At 39.5% G+C, this 27016-nt stretch overlaps 1 protein-coding gene across 50 annotated transcripts in view; it reads right to left on the bottom strand.

Moving 5' to 3' along the window:
• NEB (nebulin) overlaps positions 1 to 27016 on the bottom strand; it is a 203584-nt gene that overhangs the window by 168721 nt on the left and 7847 nt on the right. For all 50 annotated transcript variants that reach the window (XM_069577531.1, XM_069577536.1, XM_069577533.1 and 47 more), the window contains exons 6-25: positions 26348 to 26455; positions 25772 to 25876; positions 24992 to 25096; positions 23993 to 24097; positions 18431 to 18535; positions 15005 to 15109; positions 14246 to 14353; positions 11363 to 11479; positions 9425 to 9529; positions 9227 to 9334; positions 9026 to 9130; positions 8527 to 8625; positions 7154 to 7258; positions 5995 to 6102; positions 5796 to 5909; positions 4542 to 4643; positions 4339 to 4446; positions 4145 to 4249; positions 3017 to 3115; positions 294 to 398 (exon numbers count right to left, since the gene is read on the bottom strand). In XM_069577531.1, coding sequence (XP_069433632.1) covers positions 294 to 398; positions 3017 to 3115; positions 4145 to 4249; positions 4339 to 4446; positions 4542 to 4643; positions 5796 to 5909; positions 5995 to 6102; positions 7154 to 7258; positions 8527 to 8625; positions 9026 to 9130; positions 9227 to 9334; positions 9425 to 9529; positions 11363 to 11479; positions 14246 to 14353; positions 15005 to 15109; positions 18431 to 18535; positions 23993 to 24097; positions 24992 to 25096; positions 25772 to 25876; positions 26348 to 26455 — 2121 coding nt within the window. The remainder of the gene's footprint in view (positions 1 to 293; positions 399 to 3016; positions 3116 to 4144; positions 4250 to 4338; positions 4447 to 4541; positions 4644 to 5795; positions 5910 to 5994; positions 6103 to 7153; positions 7259 to 8526; positions 8626 to 9025; positions 9131 to 9226; positions 9335 to 9424; positions 9530 to 11362; positions 11480 to 14245; positions 14354 to 15004; positions 15110 to 18430; positions 18536 to 23992; positions 24098 to 24991; positions 25097 to 25771; positions 25877 to 26347; positions 26456 to 27016) is intronic.

Below are 27016 nucleotides of genomic sequence, written 5' to 3'. Positions count from 1 at the left end.
GGGGAAATGTGACATTTCCTTATGAGGGTATGAGAGATCTTGTGAAACTCTAGGGACTGGTGGGGAGGAAGGGGGCAGAGTGATTGAGAGAATGTTTCTGATAGTAACAGAGACTATGGAAAACGAAACCTAATGGCTACCAAAGAGTCTTAAGGGCATTTAAGTTCAAAAGCTCCACTTGGCACTCTGGCAAGCATCTCAACAGTTGTTTATTTGCATAACTCCTAATCTGGTCCTTTTAAGCATTCACAATATTTCCTCTTCATCCATACACCAACATGTATGGTACTCACATCACTCAGGTTATAGGCGTTGACTCTGTGTTGTATAAACTGCGGAGCATCTGCTGGTATGTGGCACTTGAACTTCTCACCTTCATGCTTTGCCTTGTAATTCAGCTAAAAAGCAATAGAGAATAGCCAAACAGGTCAGGGTAGGAACTTCCTTGAATTTACAAAAGAGAATGTATATAGCTAAGTCATTACTCTCCTTTTTAGAAAAATGACTCAAAGAAATACTCTATCCAGTCAAAATTCAGCATAGGATCCAGACTCACTTCCTCTTTCATGGATGCTGGTATAAAACAGCTCTGGGTTATCATTTTGTAAATGCCATCACAATGTATATATGGGAATCTCATTGTCCTCTGGGGTGTGCCTCGAGAATATGAACATTCAAAATCTATGTAATCAGAGCACTGACAAAAATAGTAATTCTAAATAGAATGCTAGAACAGGTTAAAAGATACATAAATTCTTATCAAAAATACAAGATATGGGACTTTATTTGAAATTTTTAAAAGGTGACATTAGGTGGAAGGAAGAGAGTGTAAAGAAGGAATGAGGCTGTTGAATTTTGGAGTTAAAGGCAAATGCACTGAGAAGAACCACGCATTTCAGATCCTTCAAGACTTGACCTCACCAGGACAATGAGAAGAGAGGGCGGTTCCTGGGCACCACGCACAAGACCACATTCCTCTGTCACTTGCCAAGCTCAGTTGCAGCCCTGATGTTATTAGTATTTGAAAGTAGTGAAAGTCACGCAGTTGTGCCGACTCTTTGCGACCCCATGGACTATACAGTTCATGGAGTTCTCCTAGCCAGAATACTGGTGTGGGTAGCCGTTCCCTTCTCCAGGGGATCTTCCCAACCCAGAGACTGAACCCAGGTCTCCCGCATTGCAAGCAGATTCTTTACCAATTGAGCCACCAGGGAAGCCCAAGAATACTGGTGTGGGTAGCCTAACCCTTCTCCAGGGGATCTTCCCGGCCCAGGAATGGAACTGGGGTCTCCTGCACTGTAGGCAGATTTTTTACCAGCTGAGCTACCAGGGAAGCCCAATGTTAGCTAGTTGTCCTTTATTGGAGCACAAAATATTAATATGCTGGGAAAAGTTGCACATGAACCAATATGTCTTTTGGATTACATTGACACCATTACTTTCTTTTTAAAATTTTGTTGGTGTATAATTGCCTTACAGTGTTATGGAGAAAACCGTAATTCCAAAAGATACATGCGTCCCAAAGTTCATGGAAGTACTATTTACAACAGCAAGGACATGGGAGCAACCTAAAGGCCCATCAGCAGAGGAATGGGTAAAGAAGATGCGGTACACGCATATGATGGAGTATTACTCAGCCATCAAAAAGAACAGGCTCGTGCCATTTTCAGAGACCTGCAGGACCTGGAGATTGGCATACGCAGTAAAGAAGTCAGAAAAACAAATTAACCATGTATTAGTGTGATTAATATAGCAATATATTTTATTAACATCACTACTAATATACTAAATATATTAATAGTATATTGATATGTATTAATGATATTAAAATGATTAGTAATATATAAATCATATATTGGTATGATTTATATATATTAATCATATATTAATGCATGTATGTACAATGTAGAAAAATGGTAGACATTCCTTTACTGACTGCACATGAGATAATTCATGTTACTAAAAACCAAAGTAGGGCAAATGGAATATTACATCTTCCTGTCTTGAGGAGCACATGCTACTCCTCAGGATTTAGCTGGCAACTCGGGGCTTCCCTGGCGGCTCAGTGGGTAAAGAATTTGCCTGCAATGCAGGAGACCTGGGTTTGATCCCTGGGTTGGGAAGATCCCCTGGAGAAGGGAATGACTATCTACTCTAGGATTCCTGCCTGGAGAAAACTATGGACAGAGGAGGCTGGTGGGCTACATCCATGGGGTTGCCAGAGTCAGACGTGACTGAGCAATGAACACATACCTAGCTACTCAAAGTGGGGACTAGGGAGTTTATATAAGTCCCTTCAGGCCTACCAAATCACAATCTCCATTTATCACTCACATACACGTCAATATTTGAGAAGCACTGCTGTGTTCTTGCCTGGAGAATCCCAGGGACAGGGGAGCCTGGTGGGCTGCCATCTACGGGGTTGCACAGAGTCGGACATGACTGAAGTGACTTAGCAGCAGCAGCAGCCGCATGGCTGGGTCATTCTACTTTAGACCTCCCTTGACTTCCTAATCCAAAGTGCACCCCCATCACTTTCTCACACATCATCTGATTTGAATTCTATGTTATCAACATCCTATATTAGTTTTTGTATTATTGTCTGGCATATTGCTTGTTTCTGTGCTCTTTTTCTTTCTCTAAAGCCTTTGTTGGCAAACTCAGAAATGGGAAAAATTTGCCTTGTTACCTATTCAAGTAGCTGTTTTTGTTGTCATTTGAGTTGCCTTGAGATTTTAGTATGCATTATTCTTGGAATGTGAGAGCTCCTAATGAGCAAATTCCCACTAAAAATCGAGGAGTAATTGCAGAATTATTAGTCATTCTTACTATTGACACCACTCTTCCTGAGGCTACAATTCAGTCTTGCAGCTCATTTGCATTTTATTGAATATATCTGGAAAAGTGACATTATTGGAATAATAGATGAGCCCACGAGGGTGAAATATGTAGATGCTGATGTCCAATAAGCAAAGCATTCTGGGTCACCCACACTTGCATTAATCAGGGCACTTACATCACTAAGCTGCTTTGTGTTGAGCTGGGCTTGCAACAGTACAGGAGTATCAGTAACAGCTGTGAATTTGGTCTTATCTGGATGAACTTTGTAGGTATGCTACAAAAGAAGAGGTCTGTTAATGAAATTTCATAATGTTTCTTCAGATTCTTGTTCATATACACAATAACATGTACAAAGTTTTCAGCCAAAAATAGAGTGCATTTGTTCTGAAAACTTGATTGATGCATTCTCACTTCCTCTCTCTTTCTCTATCTCCCTCTCTCCTGAAGTTGCCTCCAAACTGGTTTCTCTGCCATAATTCAGCAACCAGATTAGCCTCCACCTGTGGAAGCCTTACAATGGCTCACCACTGGACTCGAGTTCAATGTAAAGTGTACATTGGTCTACCAGCCCTCCCTTACAGAATCCACCTCCCTCCTTCATCTCCTACCATTTTACGTCTACTGCTGTCCCTTCCCTGGTATATGTCAGTTACCTCATCCTTTGAAGTCCTTACATGCAGAGTGTGTCTCTTCTCAGGCTGTTCTTCCCACTGCTCTTCCCTGAGTCTTGGCACGGCTATACAGTCTTTGCCTTAGACCTTCCTTGACCACCCAACCTACGGTATCCATCCAGTCCCCATCACCCACATCATTCTATTTTAACCCTATAGCATCACTTAAGTTTTCTGATCTTTCTAGTTTCTATGTTCTTTGTTTATCGTCTGTCTCTCCTTCTCAGATGCACACTGAACAAAAAGCAGCCCTACTTGTCCCCTATTCCTTCTTAGCACCAAGGACAGTGTCTGGCACATGCCAGCCCATCATGTAAAATATACACCTATCTCTTACAAATCACCATGTTCACTCTTTCCCCAAAAGTCGTGTGTGTGTGTGTGTATGTATGTATGTATGTGTGTAGATATATGTATATACAGACTAGTGGAAATAAAGGTTTATAAAACCTGAATGAAATCATTTTGTAATAGTTTTCTTCATAGTAATTTTTACACTCCTCAATTCTATCCAAAAAATAAAATTTAACATCTGCGAACCATTAGATGCTAGCATTTAAACTGCTGAACTGACCACTAGATGGCGCAAGAATGCCAAACACAATCTCAAAACTTCAGGGCCCCTGACTTACATCTTTACACTGGTCTAGCTTCTTGATTGCTTCGTATTCTTGTGTTATTGTCTGAGGGAAATAGCATTTCCCTTTATCTTCTTCATATTCTGCTTTGTAATTTTTCTGTAATGAGAAAGAACAAAAATAGATCCTGATTTCTATTGTCCCCAAGAATGTTGCTGAGAAGCATGAACAATTGTCTTCAAACTTACGTCACTGTTCTGAGCTGCAACTTTCATGCAGTGTTCTCGATATGGGTCCTCAAAACTGCCTATATAATGTCCCAAAACATTCTGTACATAAGAATCTTTATATTTAGCCTGAAAAAGAAAACATATGTTTTCAAACTCAAATAGTTATTTATCAGACAGGAGGAGAGCCCTCAAACCCGAGAGGTAACCATGGCCTTTCGAACCTCACTGAAGTTCTTCAGCAGGGTATCAAGTTGATATTTGGGAGTCTCACAGTAATTCATGCTCTTTGCCTTTGTCTTCTCATAGTTTTCCTTGTATAATCTCTGTCAAAGGAAAAAGAAAATAAAAGAATATATCTCATGGAATAGAAGCTATTCAGGTCTATGAATATACTTTACTGGAATGGAAATTTTTGTATTTCTTCAGCAGTTATTGTCTACAAAGCAGAAAAGCAGAATGAATACGGTAGGGGCTCTTGGCTTATATGATCTAGTCTGCAGTAACCATAAATATGTTCATAGTACTTATCCTAATATTTCTCTGCCAGAAGAAATCACAGCTCACCAATGCTGCTGTCTAAGCAACTTTATATCTTAAAATATTTTTTCCCACGTGAATGTGTTTGAAGGAAAATGATTTAAGCATTGGTATGAAATATTGTAAAAGGTATAAAGTGGAGTTTAGATACTTAGGCACAGTCATAGAAAAGTATTCCATTCAGTACTTGACGAAAACACATCTTACAATAACTCTGGAAGCTGGCTTTTATCATTAAAACCTAAATTTTACTTTATAACAGTGGTATACGAAATATGACTTTTCTGTGTTATTGAGTGCATCACGCAGTTCTTCACATTCTCTTTTAATTCTTCCATAAATAAATCCAAAAATATCCTCAATAAAGACAGTAATTGTTATAAGCAATACAGAATAGGTAATATTTCTTCTTTGCTATGAATTAGAAAAGCAATCTTCGTATAAAAATTTATTTTTAATAAAATATTTTAAGTCTTTAATATGAGATCAGTATTTTATAAAATTCTTAAAATACTTAAGCTTCATTGAGTTTTCCCTACTTTGTAGCCTGGTTTTCTCACTTCTTGGCTTTTATTTTTCTGTATATATTTTTGTTAAGTACCTAGAGTTTGGTCATGGCATGGAATGAATAGATGTTCAGACATACTGAGATACTGAGCTCATTTCCAGAAAAAACAATAAGGAAAATTGTTAGTATAATTTACCTCCTAATAAAACAGAAGGCATTAAGGGATTAAAGGAAGCTTTACAATACTCTCTGGTGTCTCAAAGTACAGAGACATCATAAGAATGAGGAAGTTAATCATTCTTTACCGCTGGGTTTTAATGTTTGATTTGTCATCCTGAATCTGAGATTTCATTTAGGCTAACGTCTCATCCAAGCTTATATTAAAAGTAAGTACAGCCACATCTAAAGACAGGTTCACAAAAGCACTCACATCACTCTGGTTTTTGGCCGTCTTCAAAGAGTGCAGCATCTTGGGGTCATCATTAATACTGAGAGCCCCAATCATCTTCCCTTTGCTTTTCTCATAGTCTTTCTTGTACATCACCTGCAAGGACATCATATGAGTCAGATCCCACTCATCAGGAAGCATCATTGAGGCCCCCCCACCCAGGTGCCCAGGCCATACTCACATCACTAGCGATCTTGGTGTTGGCTTTGGCTGCCAGCAGGGGAATGGCGTCCACCTTAATGTCAAACTTCTTAGCTTTGGTCTTCTCCCAGTCATGCTTATAAATATTCTGGATAGAAAAATTTCACCACAGGAGTAGGCAAAAGTGATATGCATGTTATCATACTTTATAGACTAAAGGTAACCCAATACCCAATAGTTTGTCTCAATATAAAATAGACCATTTTCACTGTTTAAGAAATTTTAGATAATTTATTATCTAAATAATAATATTATATAACATATATAAATAATATATATTATATATAATATAAATAAAATTTTAGATAATTTATCTAAATAATAATAATAATCTGAATCTTGCTGTTTTCCAAGATTAAGCTTCTCTGCTCACCATGAGAATGCTCATCATTACATTAACTTCATTCTAGTTATCATACTAATATTTGATTCCTAACACCGAATATTTTACAGACTAGCACAGGTAATCTATAGTTAACTTACTTAGTATTATATAAAGGCACCATTTTCATTTGCTCTCAAAGTTCTCTGAAAAGGTTATTTTACAGATCATTATAATATTCACTTATGCTTGATAATTTTAATACTTATAGAATTGTTGAAAAAATTGAAATCCTCATGGGTAACTTGACTTTTCTATAAAATTAAGTTTGGAAATGAAAAATAGCAATGGATACCTGGCCTTATGCCTTCTGAATACCCTGTATCTTTGTCAGTGCCAAGTTCTCTTACATGTAAAAATAAGTATTGTTTGTGAGATATAAGGGAAATTATAGGCTTGAGAAATAAATGAAATCAAACTGTATCTTAAATATCAGGTCCTGAAAGAAAATTATAGTATAATATAAAAGAATACATGGCTAAAAGAACATTAAGATTTGAGATTAAACATACACGAACAGTGACATTTTGAGGGTTGCCTAAAATATATTAAGATTGTCTCCTTGTGTGAAGCTACTTACAAGATTGCTACACACATTTTATAAGGGGAGTTCAAAGTTACCCTGGCAGAGGGAACAAAATATAAACGTTAACCCTTATTCCCATCTTTAACACTGAAATGTTTATTCAATGAGGCAGCTCAAAAGTAAAAGCACAGTTGTCAGTAAAACAGAAGGCGTAGCTCATGAAAAACTCACATCACTCAAGTTATAGGCATTGACTTTGTGCTGGATAAAGGCAGGCGTATCTGGAGGTATATGACACTTGAACTTTTCGTTTTCATGTTTTGCTTTGTAATTTAGCTGAGGAGGGGGGAGGGAAAGAATGAGCAAATTAGTCCTCTATTCAGAAGAATTGTTATAAAATACAACAGAAAAAATCACGTGGAGTACATTTCATAAAATGTAAAATACATTTTGTTAAATAACAACTGACAGAGCTGTCACGATCAAAAGAGAAATCCAGAGCGAGGGTAGGCCACCTTTCTTATCAGCACCTGTGTGGTGGGTCACTGATGCTCGTATCACACCTGGCACCATGGTAGGACCCTAATGGAAGGAGGTGGCCACTTTCCACAGACACAAGCTTCCCTCCTTAAATATCACAGTTGGTCCTGTAGATTTGGAGAGTGTCAGCCTTTCTTCTCAGCTGTCATTGCTCACGCACTGGAGAATATTTTCTAACAAGTCTGATTATGTCCCCTCACATGCATGATGGTTTGTGGATACTCTAACTGAAGTTCTCATTTCTGGCCATAAATCTACTCAAGTTATTTTTATTTTCATGTTTTTTTTAGTTCAACATAAATTTGAAAATTCACACTTAAAATTCATATGATAAAACATATCTCAAAGACTCCATTTCCCGAAAATAAACTTGCACAAGAGAGAGAAATCCGATGTACTGAATACCTGCTCTGGGCCAGGGTGCGTACCATGCACATATTTCTTTTCATTTCATCTTCAAAACAAGCATATATTATCAAAGGAAACTGTGAGGGATGGAGAGGTTCAACAGCTTGCCTAGGCCCCCAGGTCATAAAAGACAGAGCTAAAATTTGAATCCAGTTTTCCCCGGTGGCTCAAACAGTAAAAATCTGCCTGCAATGCAGGAGACCTGGGTTCAATCCCCAGGTTGAGATGATGCCCTGGAGAAGGGAATGGCAACCCACTCCAGTATTCTTGCCTGGAGAATTCCATGAACAGAGGAGCCTGGCAGGCTACAGTCCATGGGGTCGCAAAGAGTTGGACACAACTGACCGACTAACACTTTCACTGTCACTGTTGTCTGACCCCCAAATATCAGTGCTCTCCAGTGCGTTAAGCTACATTTAGTTTCTCTTCTTCAACTCTTATTATAATTGTTATCCACCCAAGAAGATGCAAGGTAACTAAATAAGTATTTTAGGTGATTACAAATGTATACAAGTTAAACTCGTTAAAACTTACGTAGTCTTTTTAAAATAAACGTGACAAGGATAAAAACCCTTTTTTATAAATGGATTTTAAGTACAGAGCTATGATATATCATCCCTTAAAAATGGATTTCTTGGATATTTAAGAGAACTTACATCACTCAGCTGCTTGGAATTGACTTGGGCTTGCACCAGAACAGGAGAGTCAGTAACTTGAGTGAATTTTGTCTTATCTGGATGGACTTTGTAGGTGTGCTGTGGGAGAAAAGAAATCAGGTTTAGTGTAGTATCACTTGTCAAAATCTGAGCTAGCCTATAGGCCGAGCTGGCATATCCCCATGCCCCCCAAAGAAAAGAAAGTTATAGGAAATAAAACACATTTTTTTCCTAATTAGACTGTAGTTTGAGGGATGCTCTTACATCTATATAGGAAACTGTCCCATGTCTTCAGATTCCTGATTACTTTTCTTTGGGAAAATGAGCTAGGTTTAACCCTTGAGTCATATGGAAAATAGTATATCTATTAAAAAATAAATTGTGTTTCTTACAGTCTCCTGCTTACATTTGTTTGCAGAAGTGTCAAATTTGTAAAAATATCTTGACCACTAGATACTGTGGAGATTGGTAATGCTCATAGTATATACCACAGACTTACATCTTTACACTGATCTAGTTTTTTGATTGCTTCATATTCTTGAGTTATGGTCTGGGGGAAGAAGCCTTTGCCTCTGTCCTCTTCATATTCTGCCTTGTAGTTTTTCTACAAGAAAAAGAAATCAGACATAAGGATGCAACCACTCTACTCATGCCCTGAAAATGTGCTATTTGGAAAGTCAAACAATGACTTAGAACTTACATCACTGTTCTGAGCTGAGACTCTCATGCAGTGTGTATGATACGGATCCTCGTAGCTGCCTACATAATGTCCCAAAATATTCTTTAAGTAGGAATCTTTATATTTAGTCTGAAAGACAAAACATATATCATTTATTTATTGGCAAAATGATGGGTCTTCGCTTTCACAGAGGGAATGACTGGGTTGGGGGGGTCTTACATCACTGCTGAAGTTGTGCAGAACTGTATCAAGCTTAAATTTGGGTGTCTCACAGTAATTTATGCTCTTTGCCTTCGTCTTTTCATAGTTTTCCTTGTATAGTTTCTGTTAAAGGAAAGAAAAAAATCAATTAAAGTAGGTTCCTATCATTCCCATGCTGATGATTATTGCACTTGTATTTTCCAACACCAAACAAAGGAAGAAGAAAAAAAGGTATTACCTGTCAACTGTCTTAAAACTAACAATCACACATTGGGGTCTCGTGAATGATTTAAACCTTTTCTATCAGCAATTATTATAAAGCCTAAATGTTTAATATTCTCCAGAAAATTAAGAAACCAATATATTGCCTCAGACCAAACCCTCCATTGCAGAGGTGCTTGAGTATTTCTGACTTACTGCCTTTTCTACCTGTCAACTGACATATTCTTTCTTCACTAATGATGCCCTGAGAAATAGGAACATTCTGAGCAACAGTAACTTTTTCATTTTTTAAAAAACAAACCTTCACGGAAAAAGCCTAGCACACAGAGAAATACACACTCTTCCTCCTTCTACCAAGGAAAAATTCCTACTATATGAACAGACTGTGTATCTTAAAAATAAGGTACATACAAACAGTCTACCAACCCTTCTCCTCTTCTAGACTTATCCTCAGCTCTAAGCTTTACTGAATTTTACAATGCCCAACTGATAAAGCAGATCATTGTCATTTTTTTCATGCTCATTTTAACTATTTATTTTATCTGGGACTATATGGCTGGATGGCATCACTGACTTGATGGACGCGAGTCTGAGTGAACTCTGGGAGTTGGTGATGGACAAGGAGGCCTGGCGTGCTGCGATTCATGGGGTCACAAAGAGTCGGACACGACTGGGCGACTGAACTGAACTGATAGCCGATTAACAATGTTGTGATAATTTCAGGTAGACAGTAAAGAGAATCAGTCATATATACACATACTGAGGTTGTTCATTTTTAGTATTTTGATATTGTTGTCTTTTTCAACAAAATGGATTTGAACTTGGGTTTTTATGTTCAATAAAGATGACCTTCATTCAGGAAACAGTGCTTTGCACTGATTTCCCAGTAGAGCTATTTGAACAGATTCATTTCTGTCCTCTCACCTGCCACATCACTCACCCCACCTCCTCAGTCACATGTACACATATTTATGGTGCTGGTTTAACTCAAGGGACAAAGATAACTAACCCACACATAATCTCAAATACTGGAGAACTTAACACTACCTAATCAAAAGGGAAAAACTCAACTGACAGTATGTTCAGTCTCTATATACATAATCAAAGTGGCCTTGAGCTGTGAGTCTTCTAATGCCAGGCCAGTTCTCACTTATCTAGTGTATTTGAAAAACAGCGGATTAGACAAGCTCTTAATATTCCACTATTAGAAATTCCTGTGAAGACTTAGGGAGCCATGTTTTCAGTTTTGCTCTCTGCAAATGATGGTTTCTGGAGTCAAAACCTGAGTAGAAAGTGGTGGAGGTTAGGGAGAGAAGCTGTGAAATCCAGGACACTTCCCTTCTCTCCAGCAGCAGGCTTGAAGAGCACAAGCGTAGGGCACCAAGGGCTCCAGCTGCTAGTCCTCCCCTCTCAGTCTCCTTCTGCCTCCATCAGAATCACAGCAAAACTCCTCCAAGGTCCTCTTTGCCCACACAAAGGCACAGGCTCCTGGAGTTCCAAGGAAATGAGGATTTCCCTGCCCACTGAACTAGTCCACAGGCTCCCCAAATTGACACATATCATACTCAGAGACACTAACGCCTTCCTGTTAGACAGCTCCAGGGAAACTGCTACCCCATAACCTTCAAGTATTTGCAAAGTTCTATTTGCATTTAGTCATTATAGAAGGAGAAAAATTTCATCCCTCCTGCAGCTCAGGTTAAAAAGACCCAGTTTTGACAAGAATATACTTACATCACTCAGGGCATCTCCTGCCGCCTTCAGCTGCCTGAGCAGTGGGTTTTCTGAAGCAGGAAGTACATTATAATCTGCTTTTCCTTTATTCTTTTCATAGTCTTGTTTGTATTTTACCTGTGGGAGCGAAATAAAGTGGTAAAGTAACTCTCTATGTTACTTTTGTTCTCGTTCTCTTTTACACATATTATGACATCGCTCCAGGAATCAATTTTCTCTTCAGAAACGTGGCAGCTTGACATTTTGTAAACAAAATATTCATAGTAACTCATAACAACAGTGGAGAAACTGCATATATTTTCAGGATATATTTTCTTCCAATCATTTATTCTTTCAAAAGTATCCATAGGGCATTGATTATGCTCTTGGTTCTGGGACAGATTCAAGAAACAGTAACATATGGTCCCTACCCTCAGAGAGAGAGGGAAGAGGGGAAGGAGGAGGGGAAAAGGAGAGCGGGGTGGGGTGGGGGAGGGAGGCAGAAATAATAGAAGAAAGATATACATCATAATAATGACAGTGCATCATGTCCTGGATACCTGCTGCTCCAGAACCCTCATTCAGCTCTTAACCTCCAGCTGCCTATCTGCCAACACATGTTTAAAGAAAAAGCTAGAAGCATCATCAATCTAGCCTTCTATGCCTCATCTGTGACTGTGTGTGTGAGCACATGTATATTTAATGTAGGCATGGGAGGAGGAAGGGGTAGGGGCTAGATACACGGTGACAGCCTCATCTTTTCCTCTGCCCTCCCTACTTTTCACCTTTAATTCCAGCTCCAACAGAAGCTTTAAGTAAGGGCACAAAAGCCCCCCTCAGGAGCATGTCCAAAGGGAAGAAGAAGAAGGAAAAAAGAAACAGATCCTAACCTTGACCATGAGCCCCAGTGCCATTTATTTCTTCAAGCAAAATAATTTTAGAATACAGACATGTTCTGGAAACCCTAGATAATCTGTCAATATTTAAGAACCTCAGAAAACAATTGGCTTGGTCTCCAAAGGTGGGAGATACACAACTGAAACACAGATGTACCACCCCTACAGCCCACATCGGGGACTCACAGAGGATGTTGCTCAGAAGTGGAGGATGTAGACAGCCTCTTGTAGAATTATCTCTCTCCATGACCAATGGAAACAACTAGAAAGGAAATTCCACAGACCTACCATTCCCCTACCAGCATCTGGGATTCACAGCTTCCTCTCCTATTTTAGGGAGTCATCCCTTGCTCCTAAGCACCAGGTCCCTGCCCCTTCCTACTCTAGGACGATGCTCCAACCACTCTTCCTCCCCTCCTCAACATGATCTCATCTTCCCTCTACACCTGATTTTTCTATCAGCCTAGAAACATGGCATTTTCGCCTCTTGCCTAAAAAAATTCCCTCTTCACCTACTTATCCATCAGCTACTACCCCTTTCTCTTCTTTTTTCTCAGGAGTCAACTACACTCATATTATTCTATTTCTCTCTTTTCATTCACTCGCAAACCCTTTCTAAACACTCAACCAAATTGCTCTTATTAAGTTCACCAGACACCATTCATTGATAAACCCACTTCAGAAACATTTGACACAATTACTCCCTCCCTTCCCCTTTCACCAGCTTCCCAAGACATCACTCTTACCTAACTTTGCTTCTATCCCATCTTACTGATGTCTTCACAAGGAAGCACTCCAGAGTCCTCCTTAGAGTTTTCTCTCTACACTTGCTCCCTTGATGGCCTCCAGTCTTATGCATTAAATATGATTCATATGCTACTGACGCCCAAATTTATACAGACTTTCCAGATATCTCCCCTGAAATGGCAGACTCATATAATCAACTGCCTACTTGACATTTACATTTCTCAAAGGCATCTCAAAATTTACATGTCTGAAGTTGAGCTCATGTTTCCCCTCCAATAAGAAATTAGCTACTCCTTCCACCATCTTCCCTATCTTGACAAAAAGAAACCCTATCCATCTAGTTGCTTAGACCAACACTTTTCTCTCATATCCCATATTCAGCTCTTCAGCAAATCAGGTCGCTCTAATTTTTAAATACTTCTCATCACTTTCCAGGCTACTCTCCTGGTCCAAAACATCACTGTCTTGCACCCGGATCCTGAAATAGTCTCCTAAGTGACATGATCTTCCTACTTTCACTCCTCCTGCAGAGCCAACGCCAGGCTTATAATCAAATCTGATTGGCTATGAAGTTATTGCTCTTTCTAGTGCTTTAGAACTCCTGTTGCTGTTTGGTTGCTAAGTTGTGTCCAACACTTTGCAACCCTATGGGCCCCCCTATAGCCCACCACCCTCTTCTGTCCATGGATTTCCCAGGAAAGAATACTGGAGTGGGTTGCCATTTCCTCCTCCAGGGGATCTTCCCGACCCAGGGATCGAACCCATATCTCCTTCATTGCAGGCAGATTCTTTACCCGTGAGCCACCAGGGAAGCCCCCTTTAGAATGCCTAGGAGTAGACTAGTTACCAAAGTCACTCTATAGACTATATGAGCAAATCCATGGATTCATGCGTCTTGTCTGTGACCAGATTTTCACAAGTTAATAAGAAAATAGAAAACAATGGTAGTTGCAAGTGTTAGAGTGTCTGTATTCAAAGAACGCTGCCAGTTACCTTTTCTTGAGAAGTTCTTTTGTCCTTTCTACTTCTGGGTATCAAAAGGTCCTTTAGTCTATGAAATGCTAAAGATGGTAGCTTAGTATTGTGAATTCTCCTACATGGCAATTTTTAAAAAAAAATTGGTAGCCCTATGATAATCCCCAAATATTTTCTTATTGTTTCCATAAGAACCTCTTCCCCCCATTATATAAAAAAGCAAGAGTTGTAAGAAATTCCCCCACACTGAGACTAGATCAAGACCAATCAGAGGATGTGCCCATACCTTGCTAGCTGCCACCCCAGCTTGTTTATTCACTTTGTACTCTGGGGTTTCGGTCTGCATGAAGTAGATCTGGTCTTTCGTATTCTCAAAGTCTTCCTGGTATTTTTTCTGTAAGACATGAAACATGCTGGAGAACTGCTGTGGGAACAATTAGGCAAAAGTCTTCTATGGGAGGACAGAGGCCACTTGGAGACATTACCCAAAGCCATGCTCCTCTTAGCTTCTGTGGGTCAGATTACAGTTACAGAATATGGTGCTATCTCAAAAGCCATTAGCAGCTTAACAGAAACTTGGAGCAGTTATAATAGGTTGGAAGACAACCTCAAAGAAGGAGCTTTCAAAGGTCAGAGGCAGAGAACTTAAGAAAAAAGAAAAAAAGGTTTTTTATGTTTTCCAGGGAGGGGATCTGGGAAGAGATTAATCAGTTTCATAAATGTACTGCTCGAGTGCCCAGACATAGAACAAATCAAAAAAGGGCCTCTTTCATCTGTACTCACCATGAAACCATATTGTTTCAATGAAAAATGAGGCAAGAATAATGGAATCCAATCAAAACAATGCTTTGCAAAAGGAAGGAAAGATGGTGGAATTTCTTTCTAAATAGGGACCCTACACAGGTCTTGCTCCCAGGAAGAGTTATCTGGATTGAAATGTTCTGGAACCATTTCAGGAGCAGCAAGTGGCTAGACATCATACAGGAAAGAATAAACCTCTCAACCCAAGGACATCTGGCTTGGATGGACATCCCTTCCTACTTACTGTGCTGATGTTTTGAGAGTTCATTCTGGCGGTTGCAATTTCAAAGCAAGGTGTCTCACTCCATTTGCCTTTGACTTTATTTTCATAGTCTTCCTTGTATTTTTGCTAGGATGGAAAAAAATGAAGAAAATAAGACAAGCAAAATCTGGAAATTGACAAATAAGGCAGCAAATTAAGTGGTAGTGGTCAGCTTTCAAAAATATCTTGACCAGGCCCTTCCTGGGTGCTTAATAGATGTCTTCCAATCTTCTAGTATAGTGTTACTTATCCCACAAAAAAAGTTGGATGCAGGGGATAGAGATATCAGTCTCCCCTTTGCTGAGTTTAAGGACTTAGTTCACAGAGAACTCACAGATGGTCCCTGGTGTTTGAGGAAAGAGAGAGTCAGAAGATCTTCCTTCTGTAATTCACGGTTATTGATATAATAAAATCACTCAACCCCAGATTTTCATGCCAGGTGAACTCAGCCATTAATTTCTGAGCTTTACTGAAACTCCTAGTTATTCAGACAGCAACACTACAACAAAATTTGACTTGTAGGCCAATTAATAAGAGTTTCTGGTGTAGACTTACAAAATTTTAATGAGAACTGACAAACAATAAAAAAATTAAACTGCTATCCCATATTAACTCCTGAACACCACACTACCTGAATCCTATACTGTGAGGCTCCTTGGTGAGAGGAATTATATGTTCTTCATTTTTGTATCCTCAAAATCTAACACAAAATGCAGCATACAGAAGTTACCTCACAAATGTTTGTTTGACTACACTAAATTGAACCTAGACCATGATTTTTTGACTACTTTGGCTTGAATGTTCTTGAAATGGAATTAATCCAGCCAACCCCAAGTTTGGGACATGAGTCAGAGATGGGTTAGAGCAATTTCCCCACCTTGGCTGATAGAATGTGTCAACAGACATAACCAGTGGGTCTCAAGGTGTTTGCATACCCCCACCATACGCAAAAAAAAAAAAAAAAAAAAAAAAGGTGGTTTTCTGGTATACCTTTAAAGAACAAGTACCAAGGGTGAGAGAGATGCAGAGCCAGTGAATTTAAGTTTAAGGAAATCTAGCCCTCTCTCTAATGCCCTATATCCTTTCTTCTCAAAGGTTAACTTTCTAGATCCCAGTTTCTCCTTTCAATTGCAGAGCCAGTATCAGCTGGAAATTCCAACCTGTAATCTTTTATTTTCTTATTGTGAGTCTAGAAGGAAGCAGAGAAGCTCAAGGAGTTCAAGAAGCTCAGTGTTGCTCACAGAACTCCACCTGCAGGAGTCGCAGTGTGCGTGGTGGACACAAACCGCCCTGCCTGCCTACACATCTCTACAGAATGCACTGAGCCAGGAGGAGGCGCTGGCATGCACTTGATGACTCTGGGCAAAGACAGGTGAGAGAATTGATTCTGAAAGGTACAATAACAAATGCTGGTAAACAGAATGGAACAGCAATATGACAATTACAGATATGCGTTCATTATGTTAACATATGAACTGGAGGCTATAAGACCTGGTAAGACTGGGTGAATAATTATCACCATGGTGGATAATCTGATGACCTTCATCCACAGCCCTCCTTCCCTTGGCTAATACTGTTATTCCACAAAGCAACTCAGCCCTAGCAATGCTTTCAAAGTACGTAATAATGTCTCTGCATCCAACTGAATGTTGCAATCCAATAGGCATATATTGCAAGCCATCATGGTAAATTTTCTAGTAGCCATACTTTAAAGTATAAAAAAGGAACAGGTTGCAAATTAATTTTAATGACCAGCAAGGATCTACTTTATAGCACATGGAACTCTGCTTAATGTTATGTGGCAGCCTTAAGGGAGGAGAGTTTGGGGAAGAACAGAAACATGTATATGTATGGCTGAGCCCCTTTGCTGTCCACCTGAAATTGTCATAACATTGTTAATTGGCCATACTCCAATACAAAGTAAAAAGTCTAATAAAAATATATTATTTTACTTTATACAATAGATGCCAAATAGTGTCAACTCACAGTAAGCAATATAAAATAATTAGTGAACTATTTTACATTCCTTTTGTCACAATAAGTGTCCAAGATCCAGGGTGTATTTCATCCATGTAGACTCAATTCATACCTTCACATTGTAAGTACTCAACAGGCACATGTGACTGGTAGCTATTCTGTTAAGAGTGCAGCTCTAGACTAACCAGCAAGCCTACATTAGCAGAGAGACTGGTTATAGAGGAGTTCAAAATAGATTTTTTAAAAGAATCTTTAAGTACTCACTCTGTATACTCAAATGAGGTAGAAGAATGCTGCATTAGTAAGATTTCTTTTAAAATATGCCTTTAATAAAAATTTAAAATAGATTTTTCTTTCTAAATGAATATTTGAAAGCAATTTTTTTATTTTTCTTCCAAAAAAGAATTAAGTTGTTCTTCTCTCCAATCTTATTTACAATATCAACACTTTCAAGAGCCCAACTCTTTGTCAATAGTTCACTCTGAAGTTAATTTCTGCTTAACCCTGCCTAGGCAAAATTTCAGGCTCATGGTATTCCTATCAGTGAGAATTTACTGTACTTACTAGATCTTTTATCCCAAATAGTCCTTGTTCACACCAGTAAGTAATCTACAATATCAGACACTAAAAAATATTGCTGAACAGACTTTATCATCCATAATTTTCTTCCTTCTCCTTTACTAAAGATGTACCTTCCCCCAAAATACTTAAATAAGACAGAAATCTTGAGGTCCAACCAAAATTCACAAACCAAACTAACAGTCAACTCCACAAAGGGCAAAGGAAAGTATTTAAAAGCAGTAGTATCCCAAGAGAAAGCGGCCTGATTTGGGCCAAATTAAAATAGGAATTTAGCATGGATCTATTCATGAGTTGAACATCTGTCTCTCTGCATTCCCTGTCAGGGCTGCGTTCCTCAGAGCTAGTTTACCAGACTAAATATAGACAGACTAAGCTGTCTGCCAGGCCTAGGAAATTATGAGGTGCACTGCTCAGGGCTGTCTAACCAAGCTGCCTCTGAGAGAGCACTCGTACATTCTTATTTCCTCCAAGTCTGATTCTGAGCATAAAACTCTACAGGGTCTGTGCTGAATGAAAACAATCAGAGTCTTTGTGGAAATCTGCGGTTACTTGGTTGCTCTGTTAGTATCCTTCTCGTAAGTCAGAATGTCAAAGGACATCAGGATGTGGATTCTGCTCTCAAAACACACTTTCCTATCTACCAATCCCTGAGTCATCCAGATGACCAAGTATTTATTAACATGGTTCCATGGTGTCAATGGATGTGTTGTAGAGTTTTCAGGGACATAGGTAAAAATACTCCTAGTGTTTGTGTTGTGTTTATAGGTTTATCTTAATTACTTTCTCTGATGGTTGGATTATTCAGTAGAGGTTTTCAGGGGAGACAGTGTCTCAGCCCTATTTACTTACCTTGCTCACTTGATTGGTTACTTTCTTGGCAAATTCTATATCTGGAGGATCTGGCAGAGATGTGAATTGAGTTTGCTGTTCAGCAAGACCTTTTTTGTAGGTAATCTGACAAAATAAAAGACAGGAATGCTCATGAATCTATTTCCCACATTCCATTTACTGGCATTAAAAAAAAAAGAAAAGACTGTTTTCCCCTTTATTTGAAGTCTTACATTTGAGTGTACCATAATTTATCCTTAATGTTAGAGGCCCTTACTCTCAGCTTTACTAGCGATTTCAATTTCTTTGAGTGTTCCTTCTCTAAGACTATTGGCCTTAGTTCCATCCCCTTCCATTCGTCTCCACACCATGCTTTACAACTAATATTATTCTCTTAACCAGCATCTTCACCTCCCATTCTCTTGTCTTTACATCACACCTGCTCACACACTCTCCATGCCCTAGATCAAGCCAGCCACACACCTCGGTTGTCCCAATGTCCAGGATACTGGGTGCTGCTGAGGAAAGTCACACACCTCTGTGGATTCTGTCAGGACAACAACATGCTGCTGCTTAGTTGCTCAGTCGTGTCTGACTCTTTGCGACTCCGTGGACTACAGCCCACCAGGCTCCTCTGTCCATGGGGATTCTCCAGGCAAGAATACTAGAGTGGGTTGCCATGCCATCCTCCAGATAAGCAGGGTTAAAAAGGACACCAGAAGAATGTGCAGAGGTGGGAGAGACAGCCTCTTGAGCCCAAACCATTAGCTTGAAACTTCTGTGTCTGCCCCCATGGTGTGTCCTGTGAACTTGCTTGGTGCTCCGTGCCAAGTACTCTACATTTACAGGACCCAACTGCCACTTTGCCTTTATTGAAGCTTGAATATCCCATTTTGTGCCTCTGTTCAGTTGCTACTCCCAGTGGCTCATCTAAAACCCCAACGGCCTCCAACCAACTCCATACTCCTCTCAGCTTCCTGTTTCATAAAGACGGGCTGTACACTTCTGTCTTTCCTCATCCCTGCTTCTTTTACCGGCTGCATGGTTTGGAGGGAACACCCCTGGCAGAGCCCAAGCCCTGCACTCAGGGTGCTGCTCCCTTTGATAGCCCTGAATTTTCCCTCCATCAGTTACCCTTTTTTTGGTTACAGCTTCAACAGCTCTCTCACCACGTCTATTTATTATGCATCCCTTTGGCTCCTGCTCTTTTTTTTTTTCCCCCTTCACTACTGACTCCTCTTTTTCTTCCACCAATCTTGACCCCTACTTCCAACAATAAGAACTATTCACTGATCCCCAGACACATGAAGTCCTTTCACTGAATCTCAGACATGCTGTTCCCTTTCCCTGGAAGCCCCAACTCCACCCTCTCCCCATCTGCCTGCCAGCTGCTACTCATTCTCCACGTCCCAAGACAGGCACAATTTTCCCTCTTGAGTCTTTGTCTTGATGACCTTCTCCTAGGATCTCACTCCACTACCCTTATCTCCTTTAAAAGAAAAAAAAAATCAGATGGCAAATCAGATGACACTGTACCTGGTTGTTTACATGTCTGTCCCTCCTTGGACAATGAGCTCTGGCATGGTAGAAAACACACCTCTCATTTGGGAACCCTGTTCCCTGTCTAGTACCTGACTGGAGCAAGGGTTCAATAATTGACTTCTGAGTGTGTGTTTTACACACTGAGGCCATCAGGAGAGGTTTGAAGAGAATTCTCCTCCCAATTCTTCTACTACTCAGCCGTGAGACTTCTATAAGTGATTTCTCCTTCCATGTGGCTGTATCTTTTTTTTTTTTTTTTATAAAGAGGTCGTATAGTTCCAAAGTCACAATCATCTTCTTCATACTTTAACCAAGTCTGTGAGTATGCTTAGTCACTAAGTTGTGTCCAACTCTTTGAGACCCCATGGGCTATAGCCTGCCAGGCTCCTCTGTCCATGGGATTTTTTTAGGCAAGAATACTGGAGTGGGTTGCCATTTCCATCTCTAGGGGTCCTTCGTGGCCCAGGGATCAAACCTGTGTCTTCTGCGTCTCCTGCATTGCAGGCGAATTCTTTACCCATTGAGCCATAATCTAACTATATCTTATTCTAATAATATCTACCTAATGCCTATAACAAATGCTTTCACAAATTAAATCAATTGGGACACAAAAGACAGATTTTAAAATGTATTTGTATTATTAATAATTCCATGGTTTACTTTCTTTTAAATAAGGGAGGACTTACTTTGGGCATAGGGCAACCTGTATTTTCTGTGACTGGCTAAGCCCTTAAGGAGGAAGCAACATTCTACTAGGAGGAATGCTTATTAAGTATGACATCCTGTCAAAAGTTTTCTGAGAATTCAGATCTAGAAGCCCTAGTTTCTCAAGAACCTTTGCTCAGAATTCTGTCTAGTTAGAATTCAGTACTCTGGATCAACTTAAAGACTCTTGGTTTTTGCAAAGTATTTTGTCTCTACCTAGGTAATTAGAAAAACATGATAAGTTGGGTTAGGAGGGACAAAAGGAGAGGGAGTCTCTGAAACCAAACCCTTAGCTCAAAATCCACAAGCTTAGCCAGTGGCAGGTTCGGTGGACAACAGCTTGCTTGGGGCTCTGTGCCTAATAACTAGATGCCCGTGGTGCTGGCAACAGTATTAATAGGCATGCTGGTAACCTAATACTTGGTCTAGCACAAAAATAAAAGCCATATCTCAACTGCCAAGTCTTTCTGAGGCAAGAAAAGGAAGACTCTACTTCATTATTATATGTCCCTCTTTATTATGTCTTCTATTGAGATATACATAAAAAAAAAATGCGGTCAACTCTGATTGTTCAAAGTCCATAGCACTAGAGCGGCATGGAGGTGACCCTTCATCTCTCCCTTTTATGGGTAAGAGGAGACATCTGGTGATTAACTGCCTTCTTGGAAACCTCTCCCTAGGTTTGCATGACATAGTATTTCCAGGTTCCCCTTCAATTTCTCTGCTCATTGGTTCCGTCTTCTCCTGGACCCCACCCAGGTGTCCTAAGAGTAGGTGTCCTCCGGAACTCTGTCCTGGCCATCCACCGTCTGCAGTTGTCACATTTTTAAAATTATTTGACTCTCAAATATTAATATCTTGTACTGATCTCACACCTGTGCAAATGCCTTGATCTGAATATTTCTTCCATTATATTGACTCTATTTCTCTTTTCACTAATGCATTGTTACCACCTGTACCCCTGTTCGCCTAGACTACCAGAACTTTGTCACAAACTCATGGATATTTCCTTTCTCACCTTTGTCTCCAATATCTAAATGTCATTAACACTTTAAAACATTTATTACCTTCAGATTCCTTTCTTCCTCTCTCTTGTCTCCATCATCCCAATTTGTCTATATTACTAAAATAGTATTCTATAAATCATGATGTTTTCTAGTCTCAATCCACCATATGGTCCATCAAAATTTCTTCAGATTCTACTTTTATCATGTTATTTTCCTCTCCGGAATCTTATGACATGGTAGGCAATGAGAGACATCATATCAAAGTTATTTTGTCTGATTTTCAAGGTCCTACTACCTCTTTATTCTAAGTGCCTGCCTAACTCAGCACCCAGAGCATTCATTTTTCTTTTTATTAATTATTTTAATCAAAGTATAGTTGATTCACAATGTTGTGCCAAATTCTGCTGTATAGCAAAGTTACCCAGTTATGCACATATATATATTCTTTTCCATTATGGTTTATCACAAGAAGCATTCACTCTCTTTGTCTCCTAAAACTCCAGACTCACATCATGTATGTCCCTTTGTCCAGCACTCTCTCCCCACAAAATGCCTTTACTTTTCATCACTACTTATTCCCTCTGGATCACCACCTCCACACAGCTTTCTCTCATTATTCACATATTCCTGTCTTAGCAAATATCACACTGTAGAGTTTGTGGGTTTAAAAAAATTTTTCTCTTGTTGTTAGTATGTATCTCTTTCATCTTACCAGTCTGATTTTTAAATTCTCAGGAGAAAGGATGAAAATTTCTTGTACTTTTTCATCCTGCCAGGTATGCATGCATAATGGTCTTCTAATTTAAAAATTATTGATCATTTGATAAAGGCCACACACAACATTGTTTATTCATGAGTTACAAAGCCAAAAAGCTCATCTTAAAAGAGAAGCAGAAGGTCCCCACACATTAAAACTGATGACTTTTACTAATGGCTTTAAAATTTTGTTATGCTTATTTTCTAGCTTACCCTAGAGAAGGTTAGGATTATATGTTATATTTTCCTCAGTTATATGAAAACTAGGATAGAAATATGTCTGTTAAACTTAGTTGATATCAAATGATAGGAACTAAAAGGAATAGACCTCAAAAGTTGGAGATACCTTCAAATGAGTATGTATAACTCATATTCATATGTGTAACTAGACAAGATGGGATCCTAAGATGCACTGGAAGTAAATCCTGATGAGTCTCAAAATGCCAAGTGACTTAAGTCCACATTGAATGTAAGAGGTTCAGGGTCTATTGAATATAAGAGAATAAACGTCTCATTCTATAATACAGTTTCCCTGAAGACTAGAACAGTATTATTTTCAATATGGCCTCTAGCAGATCAAGGGATCAAGAAATAAAGTACCTCAAAACAAGGGCTACTCAAAACAAGGCTGAAGTTGGGGGTCTCTGCTGCTGCCTTCAACACTAAGGATTCTATTACTCCTTTTAAGTTCCTCTAATAAAGTTTTCAAGGTCTAGGATACTAAAATTCTGGCGAGTAGGGCTGCTGATTTTTTTTTAAACTAACTCTAAAATATCCCCTTACATATGCTCTATGGGAGGCGCTCTTTGTGAGGTAACCACACTAAGATGTTTGGACAAGTATGCAGTCAGATCCCTGTGCAGAAGAAGGGGACTACCACAGTTCAGACTTACAATTAGGACAGCAAATCAAAATCCTTCAGAACATTGTTCACGCAATACATTCAGGAAGTGGCTACAATCCCAAAAAGTTTCTTTTTTTAATGCCACTCTATTGTCACAGAGAAACTTAACTCCAGCCAAGGTGATGGGAGGACACATGTTCTAGCGGAAAGAACATTGGTCTTGGATCACAAGACAGGCTTTTGATCTGAGCTCTGCCACAGACTACTAATGTGACCTTAGACTCGGGTTCCTCACCAGTAAGAAGACAGCATGAGAATAAATAATATCTAATATAAATGATAAAATCTAGTTTAGACATCATAAATTAGAATTGGAAATATATTCCTCTGCAATAGTAGCACTTAATCCTTTTTTTTTTAAGATTTTTTTTGATGTGGACCACTTTTTAAAAGTATTTTTTGAATTCATTACAATATTGATTCTGCTTTGTTTTTTTTGTTGTTGTTGTTGGCCATGAGGCATGCAGGATCTTAGCTCCCTGAGCAGAGATTGAACCTGTACCCCTTGCATTGGAAGACAAAGTCTTAACCACTGGACTGCCAGGAAAGTCCCAATAGCATTTAGTCTTTTTAAATGAAGAGTTGCAATGAACTTCTGGCTAGAAGTGTGTCCTAATTCAAGGTGTCCTGATCCCACACTCTCAAATGTGCGCACTGCACTGCACTTACGTCACTGAGAGCTTTCTGGGCTTGGGCGACCCTCCTCAGCTCCGGGCTATCGTTATATGGATAAAACAAAGTTTTGTCAGCTTCCCAGTCTTCAGTGTATAGTTTCTAAATCAGAGAAGAGTGAAAGTTATGAGAATGTGAGAACACAGTGACTTGAAATATATACTTCTGAATTCATCCATCAGCGGCATATAGAACCCAGGGCAGAGGGAGAGCAAAGGTAAGTGGAATCCACAGATTCCATTCCATCTAAGTCATATTTATCAATAGCTTACCTGGCTTGTTCTGACATATCTTATTTACTGCAGAGTGGATGTGTCTCATTGTATCTCATCTTTGACTTTACCTGCCTTCTGCAACTAGTACTAAGGAAAGCACAAGGAGCCTGGAAGCACTTAGCATAATTTCCATGTTTAAACCTTTAATAAACCTTTAATACAAGTGAAAAAATTAAACTTTTAATAAGAGTGACAGCCAGCCTTGTCCAACGTATAGTGCGGGCTGTACACTTTGTGAGTCTTTGTGGGTCTCAGAACTGGCTTTCAGATGCATCTTTTTTTGGGGGAGGGGGTGGAATGTGGACAATTTTTCTTAAGCCTCTATTGAATTTGTCGCAATATTGCTTCTGTTTTATGTCTTTGGCTTTTTGGCCGAGACATGTGGGATCTTAGCTCCCCAATCAGGGATCGAACCCTCGTCCGCTGCACTGGAAGGCAAAGCCTTAACCACAGGCCTGCCAGGGAAGTCCCCTCAGGCACATCTTTGTTTTCCTCAGGCACTCTTCCCCAGTTGTTCAGACCCGCCCCCACTAGGCCCAGGAACATTTTTCTCAGTTCCTCTTAGCCAGCCTGATCCCCGCAGCCCCACATGCCTCAAGGCTACTCACAAAATGGCTGGGGAACCATATTTTAGATTAGGCAGAGTTTACAGGTACCCCTCTATGTGATGTGGTGGGAGGACACAAGAAGACAGAAGCAGCAACAGAGCAGAGGCCCCTACCTTACTGAACATGGCTGTGTTCTTGATGGCCTGGACAAGTTCAGGGGCATCAGGAGGAAGCAGGTACTTATCCTTGGTGTCTTCCCAGTTCTGCTTGTATAAAACCTGCACAGAAAGAGCAGAGAACCTGTGGCTTGATGTCTCCCCCAAAGGCATGCGGGTTTAGAGCACAAAGGGGAAGAGTAACCCACACTCAAGTTGTCCTCACGTGAAGGCTGAAGTGTGCTGAAGTGACACCAGCATCAACTACGGAAATGTTGACCAGGTCGACATCCCGTGATCCTTTCCCTGCATTAGTAAGCTTTCAACTTGAAAAGTCTAATTTGGTCAGTTGAATCAAGATTCTGATTCTCTATAGATTATTTTCAAAAGTTGAAACCTGTCAGTCATTGGCTGAACTTGGATGGTAGATGTGTTTGACTTAGATGGTATTTTTAAAATATTTTTAATTAGTTGCTTACATTTGAAGTTTGGAGATTTCTCATTAAAAATTCACCTCCCAACTTCTTAAAAAGAAAAAAAGACTCTGGAGACACTGGGACTGAATTCTGTAGCTGGAGCTAAGGTCCTGGCCTTTCCAACCCCCATAGCTCTGATGGTCCACTTTAGTCACTGGTACAGACTGCCTGTCATGTGTGGCTGTTAGACCCCACCATGCCTGTGGGCGCGCATGGAACTGAGGAGCAGGATCTGGCCTGTTCAGTTTTCTCCTCCAAGGCCAGGCAGTTATAATGCACATGCAACATGGTATTCCAGCCATCCATACCACAACCTTGTTACCTTACTGACTTGCTGCGACACTTTCTTTGCATGTTCAATGTCCTTTGCTTTTTCATCGACGTGACAAATAGTTTTAGCAACATCGCCATCCGTTCGATACTTAACCTGCCAAAATAATGCACAATTAGAACCCATGATAGGCATGAATATATGAGTATATTAAAGAATATCTTATAATAAAGAACATTGACCCAATCACTCTATGTCTGCATCCAAAGTCAAGTTTCTGCCTTTTAGGTAGAAAGCTGTGAACTCACTCCAACTATCCTTAGAGCACCTGTATTCACTGATTGTCCGTTTTCCCGCCCAAGTTACAGCCTCCCTGTGCTCCAGAATGGACAGTCTCGGTGAGTTGGAACACCCATCTCACACTGCCTTTAAGCCAAGCTTTTAGAAGTCTCTTTAGGTTCACATTTAGAACAACATAATCTATGGCCAATGCTTCTTCCATATTTTTAGACTGGCTCACAGTCATTTGACTCCTTAGTCTCTCTCCACCTATTTAAAGCCCTCTATTCCCAGTGCTAGGGACATTTCTGAAATGACTCTCTCCTCTATTTTAGCAATGCGGCCCACCTCACTGAGTTGATCTTGAACTTTCTTGATTCTGCGAAGTTCTGGGGTATCGGTTGTGATGGCGTATGGCTGCCCTTTTGCTTTCTCATAGTTCTCCTTGTATTTATTCTAAAAAAGGTATCAGATTATTAGCCTAAAACATGACAACACAGCAGCAGAAATTACAGGCAATACATACACCCTGTATTATTTTTTTAATCCTGTAAGTTATAACAATTATCAATTATAACAGCTTTGTTTTTGTCCCCTACTCTGATTCTCAACAGAAACTAAAATAGACATGTTAAGTGTTCTTCCCAAGCATGGCTGAATATTGGAGACAGTAGAAATTTCATTATATTGTCTTGGAAATGCCCTCAAATGATTCTTTCAATATTTTTATTGTCTGAATTCACACATGAAAAGCTGGAACCTCAATAATTCTAGGAAATATAGAAATTTAGTCAAGTCTAAAAAGATCTGATTGCTAATACAATGAAAAAATATTCAGTTCAGAAGTTGCAGCTAAATCTCAGTGATTTGGATAACTGAGACACCAGCTGAATTAACGGGAAGTATAAATTATGAAGAATTTTGAAAAGCAATGAAATTTTATTATTTCTACTAAATATATGAGTTCTTGCTTTAACAATAATATGCATAATTTATCATTATTAATACTTCAAGAAG

Source organism: Ovis canadensis, chromosome 2 (assembly GCF_042477335.2).
Source record: "Ovis canadensis isolate MfBH-ARS-UI-01 breed Bighorn chromosome 2, ARS-UI_OviCan_v2, whole genome shotgun sequence".
NCBI classification, from domain to species: Eukaryota; Metazoa; Chordata; class Mammalia; order Artiodactyla; family Bovidae; genus Ovis; species Ovis canadensis.
This window is presented reverse-complemented; position numbering and strand designations above follow the sequence as displayed.